At 40.5% G+C, this 25,107-nt stretch overlaps 1 protein-coding gene across 4 annotated transcripts in view; it reads right to left on the bottom strand.

The window, feature by feature from the left end:
• Nucleotides 1-14,319: 14,319 nt before the first annotated feature.
• Nucleotides 14,320-25,107, bottom strand: part of St8sia6 (ST8 alpha-N-acetyl-neuraminide alpha-2,8-sialyltransferase 6) — a 198,105-nt gene continuing 187,317 nt past the window's right edge. For 3 of the 4 annotated variants that reach the window (XM_063276253.1, XM_039095558.2, XM_039095557.2), the window contains 3 exons: nucleotides 24,770-24,882; nucleotides 21,709-21,801; nucleotides 14,320-20,534 (listed from right to left, as the gene is read on the bottom strand). In XM_063276253.1, coding sequence (XP_063132323.1) covers nucleotides 20,066-20,534; nucleotides 21,709-21,801; nucleotides 24,770-24,882 — 675 coding nt within the window. In that variant the 3' untranslated portion in view covers nucleotides 14,320-20,065. The remainder of the gene's footprint in view (nucleotides 20,535-21,708; nucleotides 21,802-24,769; nucleotides 24,883-25,107) is intronic. The other variant, NM_213624.2, reaches the window with a different exon arrangement.

A 25,107-nucleotide genomic window follows, 5' to 3' on the forward strand; every position in this document is an offset into this window, starting at 1 on the left:
GCACACACACATCTGAACACGCAGATGTAAATTAGGTGCATGGCTTGTAGATGAAAACAATGTATTTTCATTTCTTACTGAATTCTGTTTGCAATTATGAAGACATTATCATCTAATGAAAACTATAATGGATTTAATTAGATGCTTGTTTCATTGATGCCATTATTAACCAAATAAGCTGGAAACTACCAATTACATCCACGAATCCTCCCAAGCGCCACTGCAACTAAGCAGGGATCAGACTCACAAGCCTTCAAGTCATGGGGTGCTAATCTCGGGACAAAAAGAGAGGGAAACGGAATTTCTGGATGTGACAGCAGCAAAGAAAATTTAAATATCCCATTTCTGGAGACTGACCTTTCTATTCCCACCTTCTCGCCATCTTTGTGATTAGTAGCGGGCAGGTAGCTCTGTCAATCCCTGCAGATAGAAGTATTATTCTTTATACTTGTCTAGCCTTTAAAAAACAAAATAATAACACGAAACCTCTCAAACGCGTATTTGTCCGTGTCTGTTCTCTTTCCGTGGGGTGGGTATGGATGGGACAATTTAGGGAGCATGCGCTAACAACAGACACGCCCTCAGGTGGGAAGACACAGGCCCAGGGCTGATGCCTACTCTCAACCTTTCTGAGATGGAAATAGCCACGATTGGAATCGTTGCACATATTGAGAGGTGTTGGCGACCCTTCCTGCATTTATCCTGAACTGTGCGTTTAATGTTTATTGTTGTGTTTGACTTTTTGCTCTCATTTTCTAGGTTTTCGCCTCTTTATCTTCTGAGAAAGTGGCTGTGCTACATTTCGAGTCTCCTCAGATCAAAATGGCAGAGAGACTGAGCGTGTGACCACCGAGTCACAGTCCACTAAATGAAATACCTGGAGAAAGTCACTGGACAAACACCCTGCCTTAGCATTTGCATGTGTTGCACCCAGTCCATGTTAAATATTACATACAACATAAAGAGAGGAAGGTCAGTAAGAACCATAGAGCTCCAGGGGAATGACTGGAAGAACACATATCTTTGTTGTACGTTTAAGCCCAAGACATAATTACCAAAAGATACACCAATAATATTTAACTTTTACTTTAAAGGCAATACCAATACATTTATATTTCACCTTTCTCAAGTGTTAACATTTTCAAAAGCCTTCCAATTTATGATTTATTTTGTAACCAGTTCCCACTAGTTTATTTTGAGGGGGAAAATATTTCTTGGAATATAAACTCCCGAAAGCTATCGAAGGTGACATGGCACTAGAACAGTGTCATGGCGCTCGAAAACAGGAAAGACATTGAGAGCTCAGGAATGACAAAATGAGAACCAGAAGACAGCCATTCATCCACCCCAGAAGAAAGGGCTTGGGATACTTTATAATAGGCTCAGGGTTAATTCCTTTTCTTTTAGGCTATAGGTTAATTCCTCAGATACTTCAATGTTAGCACAATTCTCATGCAATAATTGACTTTATCTCCCTGGAAACTGCATTTGCTCATCATCGGCATTTAGGATTTTCTCCCTGGTGCATTCACTACTTCCTATGTTCAGGGTCTGAAAATAATGTGACATGGGAATAAGAGTGACCCCCCCCACACACACACATATACACACACATACACACACAAACACACACACACACACACATACACACACAAACACACACATACACACACATACACACACAAACACACACACATACACACACACACACACACACACACACACACATATATATGATGTAGATATAGATAAAATCTCAGGGTCTTAGAGGCGGACTGTGAGGCTTTCTAGTTCACTTAACATCCCACACACAGTTCTATGGGTGATCATAGTTCATGACAGCTGCCCAGCCCTATGTGCTGGTTGACCTCAGTGGTACTTCCTAGATCCCTAGAGTCTCCACAGCTGTCTGTGGTGCTGCGAATTCCTGCCATTCTCACAACACAGGGTCAGAGCGAGGAAGCACAAGGATAAAAGTTTAAGTGAGGTTTGTGCCAAAGACTCGCTTCATCAAGGGGGCAAGACAGACACCAACGGATTAGGAAAAACGCTGTTAATAAGAATTAAAGTAACAAAATTAAGTTTGGTGGGTCTAACGTATGATCTCTGTCTACTCCTGGGTATCTGCCTTTAAATGGATGTTAAAAAATCCTTCATTTACCATCCAATAACCAGACATGGTGAGGGGCACCCCTCCTAAGTCTCCATAATCCTCAGAGTCTCTTTTAAGATTACTGAATTGTACTATATTGTGTAATTTATATTTATTTTAGGAAATTATCCATCATGTTTTCCCCATTTATTAATACTAAGTTGTAAATTGTCTTGTAGTTAAAACATATTAGCCTTAATTCTAGAATCCAAACTATCTATCTATCTATCTATCTATCTATCTATCTATCTATCTATCTATCTATGGATATGGATTTATATCCTGGTGCACCTACTGAACCCGGGGTCCTGTACTTGCTATGGAAACACTGTATTACTGAACTTTAAGTTCAGCTGAGTTTCTTGGGATTGCGCTGGTATATCTAGCCACTAGCACAGAGTAGAAATTTTATTAACATTTAAAGAATTAACAAAGAAAGCATTTGTTTTCATGAATAGAACATGCTCGATTTTTAAAGTTGGTTTTCTATTTATCTCATTGGATGTTCAAAATCCACAACATAGTTAAGCCAAGAGGTTGGGCATGTGGGTCAATTGACAGATTGCTTGCCTAACATACATCAAGCCTCGAGTTCAAACCTCTGCACTGCATAAACTGGGCATGGTGGGAAACATGTATATTAGCCCTCAGAACAGAGAAGCAGAATGACCATAAGTTTGAGATCATCCTTGACTACGTAATGCATTCCAGACCAGCCTGGGACATATGACACCTTCTCTTTAAAAGGCGGTAGGGATGGGGGTAGGGGTCTGGCGAGATGTTTCAAAAGAACACTTGGTGTATTTTCCAGCATGCACATGACTGCTCAAAACCATCTATAACTCCTCTTCTGGCCTCTGCTGAAACTATACACACATGGCATGCAGACATAACATGCAGGCAAAACACCCATACACATAAAACAACAATAAATAATTTTTAAAGTGAAGCTGAAAGGAAATGGAGAAAAACATGATTTAACTCAAAATAACCACTTTCTTTCATAACCTCGTCATGAGATCCTAAAAGTTGAGCTACATAGACTATTTTGGTAACAGACAATACCCCGTAGCCAACATTGAGATGAATTTAACAGTAAAAATCACTGTGCTCTCTTATGGCAACCCTTACTGTTCATTTCCTCCAGCTTGAACTAATTGGACTTCTCAGATTATTTAGTGTTGAAGACAAACATATTTATTTCGAGTTATAGCCAATTACTGTAGAAGGTTTTTTAATGGCAACTGACGAAAATAATTAGCTATATGTGAAATTCTTCCAAGAGCCATCTGCTTCTAAAGTAGCCTGTTTTCCTCGTCTGTGTCTCCAGCAAAGTATTGCCCACAGGCTTCTGGGGAATATGGGACAGAGGCTTGGTGGGCAAACTTGGAAAAGTAGTTGTTGCTTAGAACTGGCTGCTTGCCAAGTACCATCTCCTCCAGCCAGGAAGACGACCTGGCTACATTAATGGAGTGAGTCTGATGTTTAGTTGAAACACTAGAAACTTCAAGAAAATTATAGTTTTTGGGGCTAGGGTCATAGCTAAGTACAGGGCTCTGGGTTTAATCTCAGCATCAAAAATTAGTAATAGCAATAAAACATCTTTCAGCTTTGAAACTGCAGGAATGTCAAATGACAATGATATCATTTCTTGGGAACGTGCCTTAAATGAAGCATCCGAGGATGGCCAGTGGCAGAGCAGAATTCACGATGCCAATGTTAACTAAGACGCTTTGTGGCTTGTGGTAAGTCACATCTCTGACGGTCCAATACTATACATGTATTTTTACTTTTTACTACATATCTGTCAAGGATTTTGAAACAAATGTCGAGCTTGTCACATGTGATAGAACATGTCTTCCTCCGTGAACTGATTAGTTTTATCTTTTTTTTTTTTTTTTTTTTGTCAACTCGACACCGCCCTCAATATATCTTGGAGAAGGAATCCTATTTGAACAAACACCTTCAGAAGACTGGCCTATAGACATGTCTGGAGATGGGCATTTTCTTAGTGATCAATGTGGGAGAGCCTAGATCATTGTGAATAGTGCTGTTTCCGGGACAGTGATCTCATCTTTTATATAAAACAGGCTGAACAAAACAAGTCATGAGAAGTAAGACAGTGAGCAGCTCTCCTCCGTGGGTTCTGTCAGATTCTGCCTCAGATTCCTGAGCTTCTGCCGTGATTCCCCTCAATAGTTGGCTGTGAGCTGGAAGCACATGTGAAATAAATCTTTTTATCCAATTGCTTTTAGCCACAGTATTTTATCATAACAATAGAAAATCCAATGGAGACACTCTGATTGTGTCAATGTTTTACGCTGGCAAAACACTGGTAGGTTCTTGATGACAGAACGTCAGAATGCACCAGTTTTTATCTTTCCATATCTGAGTGGGAAAAAGGATACATGCTTAGGACGCATGTCTCGGGGTGGCTAGAGTTCCCTGCTTGCACATACATTGGGAAACTTCTGAAGTGGAATGAAGATGTAGGAAACCTGTGGTTTTTAGAAACAATGTTGCAAACAATGGCAACAAGGCGCTTCTGCTCGATTCTCTTAAGACTCCCAGAGACAAGGGGACACAGTATTCTTTGTCGGACAACAAAGTTCACTTGGTGGAGTTGTTGATGGACAATCTGCTGACTCTCACCTCTCTGCATTTCCTAATTTATATTTTAGAGGCTAAGAAGTTTGGTAAGATGCTGGCTAAAAATGAATTATCATAAAAAGGATGTTCTGAAGTGCTTTCACCTTATATTTCCTGACATCTCAAAGCGGCGCTAACTAGTTGATTGCAATATGCTAAAGCCCGGCGAAAGCACTGTGAAAACACCACAGAAACTTCTAAATGATACGCATGTGTGTGCATGGAAACAACACAGTTGCTCTTTATTAAGAACGGGAGGCAATGAAGCATCTTGCTTAAGAAGACACTTATCTTCCTGGAGTCCATCGTTAAAATTTATTGGGGTTATGTGAAAGGACAGCCTCACTTGAGTCTTAGGAAACACTTGCTGATTTAGGGCAAAAGATCATGACCTCACCCATTTACCCTCAAATCAAGAGTGAGTCCTTGTCAGAGGTTAACGGGGGAGCTTATTATGTTATTCCTGTAATTTTCCTGCAAACACAAACTCTTTCAAAATAAAAGCTACTACGTGTACTTCCCCCACTTCCTATTTCCACCATACAGCTTAGTTCAAGTTCCTATTATTTTTTGAGCATTCTGTTTCTTTCAGCACCTATAAAAGAGGATAAACTAATTAGTAACAATTTAAAACTAGTCAATGAAATGATCATGAGCCCCGGGAAAGTTAGTTACAGTATAATAAAATCACCAAAGTTATTTTCTCAGGCTTGAATTTGGTTTTGTTCAATTACAAGCAGTTAATTCCTTACAGGGTAACTACCACTATGCTAACACCGTATGCAGAAGCCATATTTATTCAACGGACATTTATTCCCACTATTTAACTTTTGTAAATGCAAGCACTGTAAAAATACTGTAAAAAACACGACAAAAAATAATTTTAAGACAAATTGCAAAATAATGGATTAATCCAAAGATATTTACTGAAACCAAGTGGAAAAGCTGAATGTATTCACACTTAATTAGAAACTGGATTTTTTTAGTAGTTTCTCAAAAATCAGGAATGACAGACAAAAAGAAAGAAACAAAGAAACAAAGAAGAAAGAGAGAGAGAGAAAATGGGAAAATAAACAAGTACCAGAGAGCCATTTCTTTATTTTCTTAGATGCAGCCCAAATGTTAATAATTATTTTCCACATGAACAGTGAAACTTTTATTTTTCCTCAGTGTCATACAAGAAACATTTTATCAGTATAAAAAATAGGCATTGGGGTGGGGGAAGGATTGACGGAGCTGAAGGGCATTGCAACCCCATAGGAAGAACAATATCGACCAACAGGACCCCCCAGAGCTCCGGAGACTAAACCATCAAGCAAAGAGTACACATGGAAGGACCCATGGCTCCAGCCGCATGTAGAGCAGAGGATGGGCCTTATCTGGCATCAGTGGGAAGAGAGCTCCTTGGACCTGTGAAGGCCCCAGTGTAGGGGGATGCTAGAGCTGGTGAGGCTGGAGTGTGTGGGCCGGTGGGGGAGCAACCTCATAGAGGCAAAGAGGAGGGGGAGAGGGGATGGGATGTAGGGTTTGTGGAGGGGTAACCGGTAAGGGGCATATCATTTGAAATGTAAACAAATAAAATGATTAATAAAAAACGTAAGCATTGGTGCTTCCCCTTGAGAAGCTTGGCTTGAGGACGTTGTAACTCAGACCAGTGCTGTTCTTCACTTTGACATTTTTCTTTTCTTTCTGTTTTTTTTTTTCTGGTGCCTATGAGACTTGTACAATTCCTCTGGCAGCATTAAAATCTAACCGTGTTTTTACCTAGAATCATTTTGAGAAGCCGGCAGAAGTTAAACATTCACTTTGTTGGATGGCAGGTGCTCTGGCCTTGAAACATTTAACTTACGAAGATAATCCACGGAGCATACCTTTTGGCACAAAGGAAAAGAAAAATTAAATGATATTTAAAAACAAATTCACCTTCCCCCAAAGGAATCGTGATTTAGAGAAGTGTGCAAGCACTGAGCCGGCCTCTGGTATTTATAAACCCTCTCAAAAATGGCACATTAGAAACACAAATCTGTCCCCCCATGTAGGCAAACCATACTAAAACCCTCCCCAGTTCCCATGGCTAGCGTAATACTCCTGTTCTGGTTCCATTTCTGTTGCTGTGTTAAACTACGCTACCAAGAAGCAACTCAGGAGAGATGGGTTTGTTTTAGCTTGTGTTTCCATCATTCTGTGGAAGCCGGAGCAGGATCATGGAGCAGTTAGTCATATCACATCCATGGTCAAGAGCAGAGAAAAATAAATCCATATGTGCTTACTACTCAGCCTGCTCTACTCTTCCACAGTCCAGAGCCCAACCTCTTTGAATGGTGCTGCCCACTCTCAGACTGTGATGTGGAGACACATCAATTAAGGTCATCAAGACCATCTTCCACAGACATGCCGACAGGTCAACCTGATCTTAACAGCCCTTCTCTCATTGAGACTCTCTCTCTTCCCAGGTGGTTCTAAGTTGTGTCAAGTTGACCCTTAAAACTAACCCTCACAACTCAGATATGGCCAAATATGTGCTTTGTCTATTTAAAAATTTTAATTTGAATGGGTGTTTTGCCTGTTTGCATGTCTGTGTACTGTAGGTGCTGTACATAATGCCTGCAGTGGTCAAGGGTGGACATCAGATCTCCACAAATGTGAATGCTGGGAATTGAACTCAGGTCCTGGACCATCTTTCCATGCCCATCACTGTCTTCTTGAACCACAGAGAAGAAGAAATGCTGCATCTCTGGGCAAGAGGGGTACGTGTGTGTGTGTGTGTGTGTGTGTGTGTGTGTGTGTGTGGTGTGTGTGTGTGCGTGTGGTGTGTGTGAGTGAGTGTGTGTGTGTGGTGTGTGTGTGCGTGTGGTGTGTGTGGTGTGTGTGAGTGTGTGTGTGTGTGTGTGGTGTGTGTGCGTGTGGTGTGTATGGTGTGTGTGTGTGGTGTGTGTGAGTGTGTGTGTGTGGTGTGTGTGTGAGTGTGTGTGTGTGTGAGTGTGTGGTGTTTGTGTGTGTGTGGTGTGTGTGTGTGGTGTGTGGTGTGTGTGTGTGTGGTGTGTGGTGTGTGTGTGAGTGTGGTGTGTGTTGTGTGTGTGTTGTGTGTGTGTTGTGTGTGTGTGTGGTGTGTGGTGTGTGTGTGTGTTGTGTGTGTGTGGTGTGTGTGGTGTGTGTGGTGTGTGTGGTGTGTGTGGTGTGTGTGTGGTGTGTGTGGTGTGTGTGAGTGTGTGTGTGGTGTGTGTGCGTGTGGTGTGTGTGTGAGTGTGTGTGTGGTGTGTGTGTGAGTGTGTGTGTGGTGTGTGTGTGTGGTGTGTGTGGTGTGTGTGAGTGTGTGTGTGTTGTGTGTTGTGTGTGTGTGTGAGTGTGTGGTGTTTGTGTGTGTGGTGTGTGTGTGTGTGTGGTGTTGTGTGTGGTGTGTGTGGTGTGTGTGAGTGTGTGTGTGTTGTGTGTGTGTGTTGTGTGTTGTGTGTGTGTGAGTGTGTGGTGTTTGTGTGTGTGGTGTGTGTGTGTGTGTGGTGTGTGTGGTGTGTGTGGTGTGTGTGGTGTGTGTGGTGTGTGTGAGTGTGTGTGTGAGTGTGTATGTGGTGTGTGTGTGTGTGTGTGTGTGTGCTGAGGTGCATAGGTACATGTGTAAGAACATGGAGATTAGAAAATGATGTCAAACATCGTTCTCTATCATTCTCCCCCTTACTTTGAGAAGAGTCTCAACCTAGCCTGAGGTCCCTGACTAAGCTACACTGGCTGCTTAGTATGTGCTAGGAATATGCCTGCTTCTGTCTTCGCAGCACTGGCATTCATGTTTGCTGCCATGCACCGCTTTGTGTTTATTTTGGTGATGAGCATCTGAGCTACAATTCTTCTGCTTGCACGGCAAGCACTTTACCAACTGAAGATGTCTCCGGGGATTTTAAAATCTGAGTTACATGCATAGCACATGGAATCCTGTCTATACAAACCTCACTTAAAGGAATTCATATGACGACACACACACACATTAAAACTGGACACCCACTGAAATGAACAGGGGTGAACCAAGATGGTCTACAACATGCAGATTAGCTTGTTAGAAATAAATTTTTCACAGAAATGTTGGTTTAGTGATATATAATGGAAGAAACTATTAGAGACGTTTATTTCTTGGGACCAAACACGCCTCTAAGACTAGTTAACTATGGCACTCCCAAGATAGAGAGCGTTTTGTGGTTATTTCTTTTTTCAAGTATGTGAGTACACTGCTGCTGTCTTCAGATACATCTGAAGAGGGCATCAGATCCCATTACAGATGGCTGCGAGCCACCATGTGGTTGCTGGGAATTGAACTCAGGACCTCTGGAAGAGCAGCCAGTCCTCTTAACCACTGAGTCATCTCTCCAGTCTCACATCTCATAATTCTTAAAGAGAAACAGATGGGTTAAAAATTTGAGAAGGGTAGGTGGCTCCATCCCTCAACTGGGGGCCATGCCTAACCTCTGGATATGGTCTCTACAGGTTCTCTCTCCAGTGGAGCAGATACTGAAGGAGAAGCCATCCAGAGACTGCCCCACCTGGGGATCCATCTCACGAGCAGCCACCAAACCCAGACGCTATTGCCGATGCCAAGAAGTGCTTGCTGACAGGAGCTTGATATGGATGTCTCCTGAGAGGCTCAACCAGAGACTTACAGATACAGACAAGGATGCTTGCAGCCAACCACTGGACTGAGCCTGGGGACCCCAGTGGAGGAGTTGGGGGAAGGACTGAAGGAACTGAAGAGGTTTGCAATCCTATAGGAAGAATAACAGTATCAACCAACTAGACACCCTAGGGTTCCTAGGGACTAAACCACCAACCAAATAACACACATGGAGGGAACCATGGCTCCAGCTACATATGGAGCAGAGGATCAAAGGGAGAGGAGGTCCTTGGTCCTGTGAAGGTTTGATGCTTCGGCGAAGGGGAATGCTAGAACGGTGGGGTGGGAATGGGCAGGTGGGTGGGGGAGCACCTTCATGAAGGCAGGGGGAGGAAAGGTAGGATAGGGGTTTTCAGAGAGGAAACTGGGAAGGGGGATTACATTTGAAATATAAACAAAATAACCAATACTTTTTTTTAAAGAAAGAAATAGATGAATAACTAATACTAAAGGTTGCCAATCTGTAAAGCCATCAACTTTAAACTGTTTAGACATTACTAAAATATATGTTTACTTGAAGATGGCAATTTCTAAGACTTCACATGTGTGCAAATATTCACATATTTCGTGTAAAATTAACAAAGTCATTTTCTTATAAGAAAAGCAGATAAGAACTAGTTCTATATATCGCATTTTGATTTGGCACACAAGAGGAACTCATGACCTGAAGAAATTTTTAATAGGTAGTTTTATGTCGTGAATGAATGTATTTTGTGTGTAGTAATTAAGTTTGTTTAAGGAAATTTAAGTGTTCCAGCATATTCTCTCAGTGATCCTCAGGGTGTTATCCTCACAAATTTCAGGGTGAGGCAGGCCATGGAATTTGGCATCAGTGATGCTGGGGTTCAGCCTTCAGTTTAAACCCTTATGGTAGGCCACTGATTAACACAGGATTTCTCTCAGCAAACATGGTGGAGGCACATCCAGCAGCTGTTCTGTTGCTTGTCCTTTACCAGCATAAACCTGTTATCTGCACACACCTGCCCTCCTTCGACACCTGTGCAACAGGAATAGAACTATCAAAGTTACAGATAAATAACTTCTTTTTGTCAATGACATACACAAATGTCAATGTTAAAGTTTATTGAGATCACCAAAAGACAGAAAATATAGAAATAGTTCAGTGGTACTTTATTAGATTTCTCTCTGTGTCTCTGTCTCTCTGTCTCTCTCTCTGTCTGTCTTTCTCTGTCTCTGTCTCTCTGTCTCTCTCTGTCTCTCTTTCTCTGTCTCTCTGTCTCTCTCTGTTTCTCTCTGTCTCTGTCTCTGTCTGTCTCTGTCTCTCCCTCTGTTTCTGCCTGTCTCTCTCTCTGTCTCTGTCTGTCTCTGTCTCTCTCTGTTTCTGTCTGTCTCTGTCTCTGTCTGTCTCTGTCTGTCTTTCTGTCTGTCTCTCTGTCTTTCTGTCTCTGTCTCTGTCTCTCTGTCTGTCTCTGTCTCCGTCTCTCTGTCTGTCTCTCTGTCTGTCTGTCTCTCTGTCTCTGTCTCCATCTCTCTGTCTGTCTCTCTGTCTGTCTCTCTGTCTCTCTGTCTCTCTCTGTCTGTCTCACTGTTTCTGTCTGTCTCTGTCTCTCTCTGTGTCTCTCTCTGTGTCTCTCTCTGTCTCTCTCTCATATGCAAGCACAAATATACACATGTATCTGTGGGCTCATGCACAGTTAGTTGGAACCAACTGGAAATAAGGCAGGGTTTGCTGGAGTCTTTGAAGAACGTTCCTTCTCCGAACTGGTCCAAAGGTGATCCTGTCCACTCTGATGGACATTGGTATCAATATATAATTTAACTCCTGAAGGGATGGCGTTTATCTGACAGCTCTAGACTTAGGTTAAGAACAATTCACAGAGCTAAACTGGCCTGAGACACTCATGGGAAAATGAGACCAGGACCAGAGGATTAGTTCTTCTGGTTTTGGACTTCTCGGTCAGTGGAGCAAGAGTGCCAAAGAGCTCAGCCCACGTGAGTGGGGCTTTTGATATTTTCCGTGGAGAGAACTTGAGTCCTTGATGGTTTCTCATCTGTGAAATCAGAGAGCGCCTTGAAACCTTGGGAAAATTCACAGTAATACATGCAAAGCATTCTATAGAAGGGCTCGGCACAACACACGTTTGCTACATGATAGCAAAGTTTGAAACTGGTTGCATCCTGCAAACTTGGTATTAGTCTTGTTTACAGCTATCTTTTTTATTTATATTTCCATATTAGAGGAGGTATTAACAACCAAACGACACAGCAGCAGCTGAGCCAAAGATATTAAAGTCCTATGAGGTCACCAAAAGACAGATAGTATATCGTTCAGTGAGACTTTATTAGATCTCACACACACACACACACACACACACACACACACACACACACACACATGCATGCATACACGCAGGCATGCACGCATACATGCACACATGCATGCATGAATATGACATATATATGGACTCAGGAATAGATATATATCCTTAATTTTATTATGCAAATATTATATATTAAATGTGTATTGCTTAATATTTACACGTATTTCTTCTATTTGTATGTAGCTATTTAATAAATATACATATCCTTAAATAATTTCTCAGGCTAGAGAATTAGAACTTGGAAACTTTAATAAAGGATATGATAGTAAAAGTCCAAAAGTACAACTTCAATGTGATGACGGTTAAAGTCTAAAATTTTATACCCTACGGAATATTTCTTCAAACAAACACCACCGACGGCATCAAAACTCCACAGGAAGAGACAGTGCCTAAGCTCACAGCCTGCGACCATTCATTCTGTACTTGAATCTTGGCTCTGGCACTTGAGTATTATATGATCTTAGGTAAATTTCTTAGCCTCAATTTTCTCATTTGTACAAGGGAAATAATAAGGCCAAGTGTGGATGGCACATGCCACTTGGGAAGCTGAAGCAAGAGATCAGGAATTCAAGGCCAGAATGGGCTGTGCAAAACCCTGCCTCAAAACAAGGACAACAAGGACAGACCTACCTTTAAAGGCATCCTAAAAAGTATGTCAGAAAGACATAAGAAAACACTTAAAGACGTCAGTCTTTAAAAGTAAGACAGACTAAGGAGAAAAGAGCCCAGTAACAACGTATTGTGGAAACAAGATGTGTGGAATTAAATACAATTGAAACACACAGACAAATGAAAAGGGAGATTTCGATTATAATAAAAAAAACCCAGGTACATGTTGTCTGTAATAAGATAACTTTAAATAAAAAAAAGAGACAGGAGTAAAACTTGGAAGTTGGAACGGACACCAAAAAAAATACCAGATAAACTGAATTCAGAGTAGAGGAGCATCAGTAGGACAGAAACCATAGTTTCAGGATGATAACCAGGCTGTGGATGAAGAGGATTTGCATTTGTGCAACTAACAGTGCTTCACACGCGTGAATCAAAAGTTAATAGGGCTAAAAGACTAGAGAGAACCATGACTATGGCTGAAGATTTCAGGGTCCGGCCCATATAATACATTTTTTCGAGAAGACTGTGAAAAAAAAAGTCTTGAAATATCTAAATGGATTCAAACTGAGAGATGTGTATTCACCAGTCACACTGAGATTCTTTGAAAAGATCTCTAGTAACAGATCTGGGGGAAGTTCAGAAGTATTTGGAAACTAGAGGTTTCTTCATAACCGGTGGTAAGGGGAAGACACTGAAAGGCAGAAGGTATCCTGAAGCACACGAAAAGGGAACCACGATGCATCAAATTTGTTTGGACTGGGGATGCAGCATTTGTCTAACCCCAAGGTTAAGCTCTAGCACTGAAAAAAATATGAAGAAGTGTTATCTAGAGAAAAACATAGCATATGATTGCCATGTTAAAAACAGCTGTAAAATAAATGATAACGAAAATGAAAGTAACAAAAAGAAAACATAAATATTGAAGACCCATTCAGAGATCCAAAGCTGGTTCTCTGAGACAGTCTTTTCAGGGAAAAGACTAGATAGAATTTGTAAATAATGAAAGAATGGAGAAATCACAGTGGACAATGCAACATTAAAGGAAAAGGGAGTTATCAACAACTCTGTGACACAATTTCACCATTTAAAATAGGAAGGTTCGTTATTTGGAGAACACAAATTATTATCATGCTCTAGGAAAACAAACCCAACAAGTTGAAATAATCTGTCTATTCAATATTCAAACTACTTGAGAATAAATATTTCCTCATGAAAAATTACATTTCAGATGGTTTTGCTGGTAAATTTTACCAAATATACAACTTTCAGAATACCAACACACACACACACACACACACACACACACACACACACACACACACACAGAAGGAGGGAGGGAGGAAGGGAGGGAGGGAGGGAGAGAGGGAGGGAGGGAGAGAGAGAGAATGTGTCTAGAGTACTAGTGCTTTCTTATTTCAAGATTTATGACATTCTACAACAACAAAATAAAATATTGGTGTAAAAAGATATGACAAGGGAGGTAGATAAAATCCACAGGCAAATAAGTCTAAATATCTTTTCAGCAGGTTTCCTGGAAAAGTTTAGATAGATATGTATAGAGTGCTTTTGATAGGTGTAATATACTTACTTTGAACTTTACCTCACACCTTAAATATATACAAAACATAGTTATCTTAAAATGGCTCACAGACCTAGATAGCAGTGCTAAGCTGTAAATCCCCTACACAAAAACATAGGAAGTCTTAGTGACCCTGGATTTGGTAAAGTGCTTGTAAGTTCCAACAGAAAGTATGAAAACTCAATAAACTAGAATTCAGTAAATTTTAAAACTTTCGTTAGTCAGTAGTTGTGAAAGCTGTTAGATACACATTGGTCATGTGACCCAGTCACTTCCACAGATCTCGCCCCAGAGAAAGAACAATGAATTCTCCCAACGATGTGTACATGACTGTTGGCAATAACTTTATTAGTAGCAGCCACAACTATAGATGACAAAGTTGTGTACAAACAGGTGAGTGTGTAAACAGATTGTGGTACACTTACAGTCAGAAAAAAAATTTAAAATGATTATTGAGACAGAAACACAAATTGATCTTAATAGTATCATCTTGACAAAAAGAGCAAAACAGCACATGAGTGTACATAAACATGATTTCATTTATACAAAATTTAAAAAATGTAAACAGTCTATATTGTAAAAATGTAAGCTAGTCTATAGAAAAAGCAGATCGGGAGTTCTTAGGAAGTAGGATAGAAACGTCAAGCAGTAAGAAGGATTAACTGATTACAAATTAGTACAGGGAAACATTTCGGGGGGAATGGATATGCACGTTGATAGTGGAGATGGCTTCAGGATTGTGCACAAGTCAAAACTTTGCAAGTTGTGTGCTTTGAACGCACGCGGGCGGTTGTAGATGACAGCCTTCATTTTTCTTTTCCCTTTGTGCTTGCATGCTGGGGAAAATGTCTTTCTAGTTAGACATGGAAATGTGGATGCTACCTCTACTCCTACAGTGCAACCTTCTGGAAATTACAGTTTTGTGTCTCAGATTCTATTTTGATGTCAGTCAAATACTTTATGGGAGACAAGAATTATGTGCCCATGGCTGTGGTAAAGGTAACGACGTATGTTTTATCCCTAAGCCCATCCCATTTCCTTCTTCTAAGTGGATACTAGTCTTGTATTTGATGTATGATCTTGGTATTATGCAGTAATGTATATACTATAAGGTAAGAGAATGGCATTGTTTTTAGCTCATTTCTCCTTTATGCTAAAATGTTAAGAACCATCATTATTTTCACTATAGCAAGTCGCTTCTAACTGCTGTATTAGTTTCTATGTTATGGACCCAGCAAACCCAGCTCATTAGCTTTCCAAGGTGGAAAGGTCATTGTCTAATAGTCTGCCTTAATTTTTGTCTCCTGGAAGTTCTCTGGCACATAAATCCTGAAGTAAGATGGCTGGGCCATAGGAAAACTGTGAAGACTAATTTTACTCAGCACTTCCAAACTACTTTCCAAAATGTTTTACTCCTAACACGGGGAATGAATCACATTACTTTTACCAAGACAACAATGTAGCATTCACTCCAATTTTCACTTTTCAGTTTACTAATAAATTTGAGCATTTCTTATTTTAATTAGCTACCCATGTCTTCCCTTTATAAACAGCATCTGCATTAATATTTGCTCATTTGAAAATTTTAGTTTTTGATGGACAGTCCCTTGAAATGTCGGTCATGAGCCTGAGTATTGAGATGACATGTAGTGAGTAGAAATATTTCATTGTAATGTAGTCACACCTGTCATTTCTTAGCTTGGTTACTTAAAATAATTACCTTTGTCACCTGCAGAAGTACAATCTGTAACTATGTATTTTCTCCCTTCGGAGTTTACATTATTACTTTGTTATCCTGGAATCTATCTGGAGCCTGGCTTCTTATCTCACACGGTGCTAGGCATGCACACATTTCTTCCCACATAATAATCTGCATTCTAACACTCTCCGTTAAAGAGTTTGAATGTCTCCATCACACAAGCAGTGACATCTTTATCATACACCACTGGAGTAGTCTTATAAAAACAAGAATGATCCTAGAAGAATAATGACCCAGAATAATAAAAGGTCAAGAGGTATTTTTATCCACCCATTCAGAACCACACATAAAGAGGAAATATTAAACACAGTTGGATTTGGGGATTAAGAATAGAGAAGGACTCTTCCTAGATCTATCAGATATAACAGATTCTCGCAATGTCTTCAATGTTAAATAGCAAAATAATGTTTTTAAATATATCACATAAATAAAATATTGTATATGTTACATCAAAATTATACTTCTGCAGTAGTCATAAGATCATAGCATACCTGTAATATGCATTTTTTCTCAATTTTTCCAAAGTGTTCTGAATTTCCTGGAGTGATTCAGAATACATGAAAGATACAACATTTAACTAGCAAGATTTTTTTTTTGGAAGCAAGTAAAAGCATTCAAGCAAAAATGGGTCTGATTCATGGCCCAATACAGTATTCCATATGAAGAAAGTCCTCAGGGAACCATGGTCTTGGCTATCTGTTTAAAGTCCACATATTTACAAGGCTTAAATGTACAGATAAAATAAAACTCATGCTCTGCCTTTTCCTTTTGCTGGAAGTTAAAAAAAATAACTATACTTTTTTTTGTCCACAGAGTTCTTGCATGTAGCACTATGGATGTGTATTTTCCTTTGAATTTAGCAAGAAATTATTTTTGAATTTTATTGTTCTGTTACATTGATCAATGCTGCCAAACAACACGGGAAATGAAATCAAGAAAGCTAGTACCTTTCTCTTAGAGCCTCGAAGCATGTGGTATCCTAAAACTCCTAACTGAAAGTCTACCATTACCTAGCACCAATATTTAGACTACCTATGTTTAATGGCTATAGATGACATGCAATGCAAGAGTAGAACATAAGATTCAATCCACTCACCAGCAGACACACAATGCTTGCCACACAGTCTTTGACAGTGTTATAAGATTCCATACGGTTAATCTAGAAGGACTTTGATGGCTATCTTTGTGTTTGGATCTTGGTGGAAAGTCGAGATATTGTGATCCCCCATTATGTGGCCATCTATGTGGCTAAATATACTGATGTACTACTGAATTATTTTAATTAATATGCTAGGACATTTCATAATGTGTTTGGTCATGTTGGTTTGGGAAAGAAATAAAGGGTATTATTGGCAGATCGCAGGGGGACAAAGGAAAAGCCATGTTGACTCAGGTAGGAAATATCCTGACATGGATGAGTCACCTGCCTCTATTCGATGTGGTCTCTTCTAGAGAGAGTTTGCGTGATAGCCAGAAGCCTGGGATTATGGTAAGATCACAACTACAGACTCATCTGGGAAGGAGAAGCAAAGGAGGAACACGTTGGAGACATACAGGTGGCTATGACACATCCAGTTCACAGCACAAAACACCAGTTTTTACAAAGAGCATGTTGGCCTTGGGAACTGTTAACTATCAGTCACAGTTCTTTTTGTCCCATGGCAGTGATTTGCTGAAAGTGTCACACTACAATCAAAGGACCAAGTCATCATCATCATCATCATCATCACCACCACCACCACCACCACCACCACCATCATCCTCCTCTCCAAACTCCACTTGTACCTCTACAGACTAAGCAACATGAGAACTAAACACAGCACACCAGAATTCTCAGGGCGAATTCTGACTACTGCCTACGTTAATCCAGGTAGAGTTCTGGTAAAGTTTCCAGCGTGCACAGGTTTGGCAGCATAAACAAGAAACAAGAAATAAACTGATGATCTGCATATGTGAAGAAGTCTGTGCTTTTCTAGGAATTCCAGGAATTCCTTTTCCTACTGACTTACGTTGAAAGGGGGTTGTCGTCGTGATATTAACCTCACATTATTTTGAGAATTTCTGAAACCCATGTGTGTGACACTGGAGTTGTTGTCTGTTTGTTTTGATATTCTAGAGAAAAAAAATTCTGGAGTTAAAATAGCATCTTATATAGGAAAACACTAAGTAAGCTCAAAACGTCCGGACAAGACATAATTTTTGCTAAAGTAATTTGTAACATCTCCACATTGACTATTTAATAATTTATACTGGTGATCTGACCTTTGATCACCAGTCATATATTGCCAAGACCACCAAAAAGACTTTGTTTCTACTTAGCACAAAATATTTCAAAAACCATTTTTGTTAACTATAAAAATAATAGTTTTCTGATCTACTTTTTAAAGGATTTCTTTGCAAATAGTGGGATTGAAACATGACCAATGTTGCTAGGAGATTATTTAAAGCTAATTAAACCCATTAGCAGCAGCATAAAAGAACCTCTATTCACCAGAAGAAGGTAATAAATACATTTGATTTTATTTAACAAAAAGCCTTTTTACCCTTTGCAAAATATTTATATATGAACTTCTGATATATTTCTAAAGCTAACAAGTTTGATTGGCTATAAAAGAACGAAAGAGAAGCAAACTTGACACGTTACAAATGTCAAATACAAGGTGACACTGTATCAGAATGAAGAATTCACAGGGTAATCTTCCTTCAAGAAAGTATCAGTGAATAATGCGCTGGCTCAGGTGAGAGGTAAAGAGTAAAATTTATAGTTTTCTTGGCAAGTGGACCGCATCTCCTAGACTCCTAGTTCTTGGGAACATCCGTGGATGAACAAGAATGTACACACATAAATATGTAATAAGTCAAATAACCTAAGAAATGTGCTTACATTAAGGGGTATCCCTGGGACGTAAGGGGTGTAAATTGCTCATATTTAACATCTATTCAAATTTTACTCAAGACTGATGCTTAGCCAATGAGTGCAATTTTTCATGAAAACGTTCATCTTTCCCTGGAGTAATGTGTCAGGCGCTGCTATCCTAAGCCTTCCTTGTGAAGTGATTGGCTCTGAATTACTCACACTTCTTCACCAGTGTGGACAAAAAGCTACCACCCCCATGCCCTGTACTCTCTCCTAACACAGAGTGTGTCAGGCAACCTCACAGTCTACTATCAGCATACTCATTTGGAAAATCATAGTCGAGGAAACCGCCTTCTCCTCTTGTTCCATTTTTTTTTTTTTACCCCGAATCCACTTAACTTGCTAAGAATTGGTTCGTTTTCTAGTTTTAATTGTGAAATCAACTCTTCCCTGAAATAGACATATTGGCATTGATTCTACTGGAATCAGATTTAACTGTTCCTGCCTATGATCCTTCCAGCACTGTGCTCATAACTGTCACGATGGCGCCTGCTACCGTGTCTTATCAATTAATGGTACACACTCGCTCTTCTGCCAGTGACAATCTCTTCATATCCTCCAACAGTCCCCAGGTCTGATATCCAATAGATGTTTACTATTAAAAAAAAAAAGTCGGCCGGGTAACTTCCTGGATATGATAACCTGTGAGAAGTAGCAGATACTGGAACTACTTTATGTCATTGAGTGGATCCTGTCGGTGTGTGTGGAGGGGGAGCAGAACCCCAAAGAAGAGAACCCCAGAGAAGGAAGCTCTAGCACAAACTGATAAAGGTAGGCAAAGTATTGACGAAAGAGGCGAGGAAACGCCCCAAATCCCACCAACACCTCAGCGCAGATTACATCACAAGTGAACCGAGTCAGAAGCAGGCACATTGCTAAGTAGAAAAGGGTTTTCTTCCTGAATCATCAAGGGTGTTTTGTTTCGGTACTCATTTGGGAGGGGGAGGATAGTGGAAAGGTTATTGATAAAGGAAGGGCTGTGAGGGAGAGCTCGGTGCACCCTCATGATGCGGACATTCTCTTCAGAAGGGCTCTTTGGCACAGTTGCACAGTTTCGTCACCACTCTGATAATGGCGGGAATGGCTACCACGAATAGGAACGAGGAAGCACTCCTCGAGTCGCTGCCTCAGATCAAATCCTATGGCCGATTTAAACATGATCTCATTTTACTTGTCGGAGTCTGATATCGTGACCTCCATTCTCAGAGAAAGAACATTGAAGGTTAGAATGAGTGACTCGTGGGGGCTGCAAAGGTAGCGGGGGCGGGGGCGGGCTTTGGTCTAGCCAAGTCGGGGAGCTCTTGTGCAATCCTCCATGTTCTGTGCCTTTCTCCATCCACGTTTGGAGACACTGCGATGCACCCACTCCACCTACTGAAATGGTTCGCACTTTAAGAAACGCTAAGCGGCTTCACATTTGCTGAACTGCAGTTTGAGGATCCCTTTCATATGGAGCTGGAGCATTTGGCTGTATTCCTTAGGCATCTGGTGGAAACCGTGCTTAGGTAGCTTGTTGTCATAGTAGTGGTGGCTCAGAGGAATTTCTTCGACGGTCTTAGAGAACGGCCAGAATCCGTAGAGCGTGACATTTTCACACAGTTCCACCGCGATGCTCGCGATCATCAAGCCCGTGGACAAGCGGTACGCAGTCACCCCTTTAGTTCTCCAGAAAAGAGCGAGGTGTCTCAGGTACCTGGGGTGGAAGAAGAGAACCTTTTGCCTCACTTTAGACTCTTTGAGTGTTTGGTAGACTTTAAAAGAGATGCCGGTGTTGACCCGATAGGAAAAGGCTGGCAAAAGGAGGAATGCGTCCCCATAGGCGGAAATATCCTCCAGAAACCGTGCTTTCTTCTCCTTCAAATTCTTGTATCTGGAAAATTAAAAAAAAAGACAGTTAGTAGTAGTAGTAGTAGTAGTAGTAGTAGTAGTAGTAGTAGTAGTAGTAGTAGCAGCAGCAGCAGCAGCAGCAGCAGCATTGATAATGATTAATGATAATAATATAATAATAACAGCAATAATTTTGGTTATATGGTATTGAACATACATATGGTCCAAATGCAACTGTTTATGGCTATTATATTAAAAAGTCAAACCACCGAGTTAAAAACATTGATCAAGAGCCAAGTAAATATCAAAGACCGAGCCTCCATTCCTCTTTCTTGAGCTCCGAAGACTTATTACTAGACAGACATTTCTTCTATTACGTTATATTACAACATTAGATAACAGCAACGTTATCTAATGTTACTTTGGTTTTTTAATACCTTTAAACTTACGCCTAAGCATACCATAGCCTATATAATGCATACATTTTAGACATATTTACATTCTCTCTCTGTCTCTCTCTCTACATATATAACATATATACATAACTTTTTTATATTATATATGCTTTAGGCTATCATCCTCTTATGTTTTGTGTAGGAAGAACTCTTTCACGTAAAATTTCACAATTAGCTTGTGGAAGACAACAGTTTTGTTTTCCTTCCGGGATTCTAGAACAATTTAAGCAATCTATTCTACTACAAATGATTGGCAGTCTCCTTTTGACAGAAAGTGTATGTGGGACTTTTATGAACGAATGAACATTCTGTAACAGCTACATTATAGAAGAGGGCCATGAAAAATTATTCCAAATACCAAACTAGCCGAAATGAAAGCAAGCGGTGCTTTGTCACGCGATGTGAGGGCTTCCCCTGAAAATTCTAAATGAACAGTTTGGCCACAACAGCACTAACCACCGAGGAAAGGGTGTAAACATCCTGAAGACTCTGAACGAGAATAGAAGAAACTGACTTTTCTACTTTTCAAGTTGAAGAGATAAATTCTCCTTTGATTAGAAACACGTGGCCTAAGACGTGCAACTGGGTCACTCTGCTGATGAAGCACGGCCTGCGTGAGACGTCAGACTTTGTGGGTGTGTTCTTTTGTGTTTCCCCCAGAAGCCGGCTCAGACGTGTATTACACTGTGTGATGTGTCAGCCTCAGCAGTGCGAGGAGTGTGCGACGTGATCAGAAAGTTTTCTGAGAACTGTGTAACTCACTTCAGGGTTATGATGCTGGGATTGACAGTCACAAGATTCGTTTTGCTTCCAACATCTTGACTAGCACTCCCTGTGATGGGGGGGAGGTTACACCTGGAATAAAGAGAGAAAGTATTTTCAAAATATAACCTGCAAAAAGCAGATATATACTCACGCATAAACACACATACATGCATACATACACATACACACATATATATGCATACAACACATACACACATACATGCATACAAATACATACAAACACATACATGCATACAAATACATACAAACACACACACATATACACATATACTCAAACATACACACACATATATATATACACACATACACATATATACATACACACATACACACAAATACACATACACATATGCAAACATACACACATATGATACCTATACAGACACACACACAGACACACATACACAGACACACACACACAGACACAGACACACACACAGACACACACACACAGACACACACACACACACCTGATAACTGTTATAATCTCAGAGGAAACCAGCACTGTGACAAGAACCTCAGAACCCACCTGTTTGCCACGTGAAAATGACAGACAAGTACAGGATGTACTTGTTTCAACATTGCACAACATCCATCAATTTGATAAGGGATTTTAATATTTTCACTGACATTTGTAAGTACCAAGAGCAGGAATTTCTAATCTTTCCCCACCATGCCTCTGAAGGAAGTTGTTTTTTTCTTGAAGTCTAGGCTTAGATCACCTATATTGATTGACGTTGATTATGTTTGCGGTGGAATGATCCGTATAGAGTTAAAAGAAGCCAAGGCACTGAAAATATAGTAATAAAGCACCCCAGAAATACGACATACGTAGGAACACTAGTATCTTCTGATCTCCATATGGATGACTTCACCACCAAATTAGGTTATTTATGGAGGAAAACTTAGTGTTTTTGTAGCAATTTTCATCCTGCTCTCCTAAACCTGGAGTATTCATTTTTCATTGGGAAGTCATGAAAGATGCTATTTTGAGTATATCCCAACTGTATTAAAATGAGGACATTCTTTAAATTTCAATGTAGACTACTTCTTAAGGAGGAGCATAGAAAGCAAATACTGAGTGTCCCCAGGAAAGCTGTGTACAGCCCACACCGTCTGCAATGTGGATGAAGCTGCGGGACTGTGCTCTACTCCTGATGAAACACAGGAATAAATGAAACATGTCCCTCTCTCTTTGATATAAAATATACATCAGAAAATATGTATTCATTATAGATAGGAGGTCACCGAAAGGACCTTATCAGTGGCCTCCTGTAACACATCACAGACACATTTCCTTTTGAAGTATCCTAAGTGGTTTGTTGCTGTTTGTGACAGGGTCTTCCTTTGTAGTCCAGGCTGACCTGGGATCACTCTGAAAGATCCTTCTGCCTCTGTCTCCTAACTGCTGTCTTCTAAGTGCATGAGGCACCATGCTAGGCTAATATATCTGGAGACATCGTGGAACTGTGTGTGTGTGTGTGTGTGTGTGTGTGTGTGTGTGTGTGTATCTTTTTATATGGATGTGTGTATAACAGATGTAAGATATTTATGTAAAATACATACATAGATGTAATAGCACAGCTATAGCATTCTGTATAATATAGTTACAGACATATGTGTTCCTTATACACTTAATTTGTAGCTCCCAGTGTTTGGGATGAAAACAAACGGGCGACTTCTCTGTGTGACGAGTAGGCAAAATAAGTACAGGCTTTAAAAACTAAATGTATTTTAATGACATCCACCATATGTAGCCCTAATTTTGCTTTCAGTTTGAACGGCCAACCTCAGAAGAAAGAGCGTGTTCAGAAAAATCCTAGCATCAGCTAAAGCAGAACCTGGAAACCCAGGGCTTGTCTTAAAGTTGTAAATCAACTATCTGCCAAGAGTTCTTCCTAGACTCTAAGCCTAAACTCTTCTTTCTAAGGCAGCTATAAAGTAAAATTAATGCTTTTGCGTAACTCTCACCACAGATGTTTGGGGAGTTTCAAGTCTATGAAGAGCCTATCACGTGAACCCCCATTATTTATCTTCATTGCGACCCCACCACCACTGCACACAAACCCTGAGAGTTTGAACACTGGCTGGTGCATTTCAATACTGCTCTCCTTAATGGGAAACATGAAGAAGGCGGGAATGGCTCTGTAGAGAATTCAGTGAGTCTTCAATAATTTCTGGACTGTCAGATCAACCAGCAAGTTGTGTAATTACGGCCAGCGCAAGTTAACAACACGTGGTGAAAGTGTGGAGGAATAACTTTTTGAATGCCGTGTTGTGGAACCTGTAGAACGGTAGGTAGCATTGAATCCACAGGAACTGAACTATCTCAACAAAATTGATGTTCCCAGAACAGGAAGAGGTAGACTTCTGCTCCCTCTTCTAAGCCATGTTTTAGCGGGGGAAGTCGCCTCTGTCATATCCTCAAGTAGGATGTTCTATACCGAGCATTAGCAAGGAGCACAAGTCAACTTCGTGTCTGTTTTTCATAAACCACCTTGGCTTCAGACAAAAATACTTTAAGGGGCCAGAACTGAGCATATGTGTAATATACATGAATTTTCAAGCTGGAAAGCAGTGGTGTGTGTGTGTGTGTGTGTGTGTGTGTGTGTGTGTGTGTGTGTGTGTGTATGTAAAATGTCTAGGTCAGCATCTTTCCTAATGTCTCTGAAGAGCAGAGTCCCTTGCAATGGTCTATGAGAACAAAGATCTTCAAGGTCAGAGAGACGATTTTCCTGGGAACCTTCCCTTGGCAACCCTGATGCCCTCTACAGGCTGAAGGCTCTGACAAGCTCCAGACTCCCAAACCCTACTGCGATTTCACAGTCTCTCCTTGCACATCCTTACGGTAGTGATGTGAGCATGCTCAAGAACTCATGAGTCCCATGCCCTCCATGAAGGCCTACCCTGGCAGCCCGTAGATTCTAGTAGTGCAGTCATAAAGAAAAGGCCAATTTGACACTAGATGTGCTTATGGCACTGTTTACAATGTTCAATAGCTCCTTGGTTCCCAAGAAACTATCTTGGCAAGACTCACCTGAAGACGAAGTCAGACTTGTCAATTTCTGCTCCACAGAGAGACTTGTTCAGAATTCCCCCATTGCCAACCACTGCACACTGGTTGTAGGGATAGTCCACAAAAGGCTGTGACTGGGGAGAGAGAGAGGAAGCCAGTCACAACACAGTGTTGCGGAACAACAAGAACCAATGTGGCTCAGTAGATGAGATCCAATTCCCAGAACCCTCACAGAAAAGAAAACACAAGGATCATCAGCTGGGTTCCAGAAGCTTGAGTTTCCTTGTGTGCTTAGAAGGAATGAAGACGAAGAAAAAGAAACAGAAGCAGACTTTAGAGGGGGTAAAAAAAAAAAGCAC

The sequence above is a fragment of the Rattus norvegicus genome, chromosome 17 (assembly GCF_036323735.1).
Source record: "Rattus norvegicus strain BN/NHsdMcwi chromosome 17, GRCr8, whole genome shotgun sequence".
NCBI lineage: Eukaryota > Metazoa > Chordata > Mammalia > Rodentia > Muridae > Rattus > Rattus norvegicus.